This window comes from Tupaia chinensis, unplaced genomic scaffold (genome assembly GCF_000334495.1).
Source record: "Tupaia chinensis unplaced genomic scaffold, TupChi_1.0 Scaffold000330_1, whole genome shotgun sequence".
In the NCBI taxonomy this organism is placed as follows: domain Eukaryota; kingdom Metazoa; phylum Chordata; class Mammalia; order Scandentia; family Tupaiidae; genus Tupaia; species Tupaia belangeri.
Genome location: NW_006159824.1, coordinates 2,208,141 through 2,211,438, shown reverse-complemented (window position 1 = coordinate 2,211,438; position 3,298 = coordinate 2,208,141). Strand labels below are relative to the sequence as shown.

General features: G+C 48.0%; 1 protein-coding gene across 1 annotated transcript in view; it reads right to left on the bottom strand.

Annotated features, from left to right (window-relative positions):
- The window catches only part of PSMB6 (proteasome 20S subunit beta 6), a 2,070-nt gene extending 862 nt beyond the window's left edge, over positions 1 to 1,208 (bottom strand). Inside the window, exons 1-3 of the mRNA XM_006151858.3 lie at positions 1,107 to 1,208; positions 631 to 698; positions 86 to 217 (exon numbers count right to left, since the gene is read on the bottom strand). Of these exons, the coding sequence (XP_006151920.1) occupies positions 86 to 217; positions 631 to 698; positions 1,107 to 1,208 (302 nt within the window). The remainder of the gene's footprint in view (positions 1 to 85; positions 218 to 630; positions 699 to 1,106) is intronic.
- Between the last annotated feature and the right edge of the window lie 2,090 nt (positions 1,209 to 3,298).

Genomic DNA, 3,298 nt, shown 5'->3' with positions numbered 1-3,298 from the left:
AGTGTTAGAGCCGGGGAGTCGAACCATTCAGCTCCTTAGGTTCCAACTCCCTTCAGACACTCGTTCCTCCCCTGCCCATAAGCACCTGTGGAAACCAAGCTGGTAAGTGACAGCGTCAGCTACTGCCTGGGTATCAGCTGCTGAGCCTGAGCGGCAGCAGAAAATGTGGTCATGAATAGGGGTCAGCTTGTCAGTCACTCGATTGGCGATGTAGGATCTGTAGAATAACAGAATAATGAGGGAAAGACCCCACTTGCCTCCCGCCTCCATCCCATCACTACCCACTCCCTTAGGGTTCAGGGATAGAATTCTAATATTGCCTATTAGCTCTTAGCCAAACCGAATGAGGCTGGATAGAGAACAGACTTTAGTAAGGATTTCACCAAAGGACAAGAGGAACTGAGTGTGTGTGTACTCACACACACACACACACACACATATACACACATATATAAAATATATAAACAAACATATATCTGTATATATAGTATGTGTGTGTATAGATCTTTATCTCCAGGAAAGGGAGATACCTCCCTCCTCACGGTGGTCTGTGAAGGATAAGAATGGGCTGGCAGGCAAAGAAGAACGGGAAAGATGGGAAGACTTTCCACAAATCAGTCCTGAGCTCACCCAGTGGTCGTTCTGGAGTCGGCCCCCAGAACCACGCCCCCGTCAAACTGCACGGCCATGATTGTGGTCTGGGAAAAGGGAAAACAGGGAGGTGAATCTGGGCCTTTCCACATTCTCGGCATATAGAAACCTCAGTGATCCTCTACCCAGTTCCCGGGAAACGAAATTAGTGAGCCACCGACCCGCTTTCAAATCTCATGGGGGGCTTAACACCCTGCAAAATACAGGAATTCCAACACTCCAACCCCAAAAGGTCCATCGCAGCCTTAGGCCCGAGGGCTTCACTCGCTTTTCGGGATTCCAGACTCACCTTCAGCCACCCTCCATTTCCCACCACGAACGTACCGCAGACTCCAGCATCCTCAGGCTAGCTCTGTCTCCACCACCCCTCCGCACCCCCGAGCCCTCCTGACCCCACTGGGACTTTATCCTTCCACGCCTTGTCCACAAATCCTAAACTCCGAACCCTTCCTCACCCCTGTGGAGACTTCCCGGTTTTCCCAGTCTGGGGTAATGGCCTCAGTCCCCCAGGCCGGTGCCGGCACCGCTCCATGAGCAGCAAGTAAGGTGGTCGCCATCTTCCTCCTCCGCTGCGGCCACAAAGCAACTGTCGTAAAGCGCGCTGTCACTCCCGTTAGTCGCGCTGCGAGCCCTTCCGGGAGCGAGGCTGCGCCACGGTTGACGGCAGAAGGGAAAAGTAACGTAGTGGGCTGGGTCTTTTGCGACAGGGAGCACTTTATGGCAGTGTGGCCGACAACGCCAGAAAAGTCTGCTAAACCAAAACAAAGCAGAAAAACAGGTTCAATTGTCCTGCGCTGTACTGGTCTGTCTAGTTGGAGTTGCAGTTCAAAGGGTGCACGAGACAGGCTTGAGAGTCTTTGAGTTATAATGACACCATGTACTTTTGTCTTGGGTTGATGCTAGGAGTAGAGTTGTTGGGTCCTATGGTCTTGATTTATTTCACTTTTTTTTTTTTTTTTTTAATTTTTAAAGAGAGATTTCTGTTGTAGGCCGCGTGTGCTCCCTGGAGAGACAGACGGAAAGCGAGAAATCACCCCCTCCCTCCGGGGTTGCGCGGAATGGCCATGCCATAGTCCCTTCTCCTCCATACTCCTCTTGAGATGTCTGGGACACACGAACACGCACCCTGAATGAGTTCCAAACCGCCGGGTCCTGGGCTTGAACTGCAGTTGACTACGTGGGAGTCCAGAGACATAACTGTTATGCCATCTGCTGGTCCCTATGTTTCACATTTTGCGGAACTTACAACTGTTCCCACAACAACTACACCGCTAAAAAAGAATTACATATACTATATATATACACATATGTGTATGTGTGTATATACATATATTTATTTATTTTAATGCTAGGAGGAACCGGCAGAAAGAGAGACCTCGCCCCTCTAAGGGGGTCTGGTTATAGTAGCAATCCTTTTTCCTCCAATTCTCCATCCCCTTGGGATCCTTGACAGGCACTGCGCATGGTGTGTTTTACAGCCCACCTGCCCAACCCTGGTCAGCCACGGAGAATCTGGCTCCAAGGCTGACTCTGCAGCACCATTCTTCTTTCTTCATTTCTTTTAATTTGACCAGAGAGGGACAGAGTGATAGAGAGAGAGAGAAAGTGAGAAAGCAAGCCACCAGGTCTGGGACTTGAACCGTGGTTGGTCATGTGGGAGTCCAGCATCCTTAACCACCACACCATCTGCCAGCCCCTGCTGTTTTAATTTTTAGATTTTTTTTTTTTTTTTTGCTATAGGGCATGTGCACTTGCCAGAGAGACAGAGAAACAGAAAGCAGGAAATCATCCCCTAGTGGGTATGGCTATGCCCAATCCCCTTTCCTCCAAGGATTTTTGGGTATACAGGCACATACACCCAGCGTGAATTTAAGCTGCAGGGTCTGGGACTAGAACCACAGTTGACTATGTGGGAGTCCATCAACATAACCATTACGCCATCTGCTGATCCCATGAAAACACTATTCTTTTCTTCTTCAATGGTCTTGGCATCCTGGTCAAAAATCAGTTGATGTGGGCAGGCAGGTGGTGTGGTGGTTAAGGGGATTGGACTCCCATATGGCCAATTGTGGTTTGAGTCCCGGACCTGGCGGCTTGCTTTCTCACTTTCCTTCTCTCTCTGTGTCTCTCTCTGGTCAAATTAAACCATAAAATAAAATACAGCTAAAAAAAGAATTATTTATTTAATTTACTCATTCATTCATTTTATTTATTTTTTAATTTGACCAGAGAGAGACACAGAGAGAGAAGGAAAGTGAGAAAGCAAGCCACCAGGGCAGGGATTCGAACCGTGGTTGGCCATGTGGGAGTGTCCAACACCTTAACCACCATGCCACCTGCTGGTCCCAAATAAAATAATTCTTGGGAAAAAAAAATCAATTGATGCAGGCCAATAGGTGGCATAGTGAGAAAGGTGCTGGACTCCCACATGACTTGCTTTCTCACTTTCTCTCTCTCTGGTAAACGCATGTGCTCTATAGTGAATTAAATAACAGTAGTAATAATAATAAATATAAACATTTTTTAGGAAGAGGTTTTTGCTATAGGGAGTGTGTGCTCGCTGGAAAGACAGAGACAGAGAGACATAAAGTGAGAAATCACCTCATGGGTGGATGGCCACGCTGCAATTCCTTCTCTGTCATTCTTC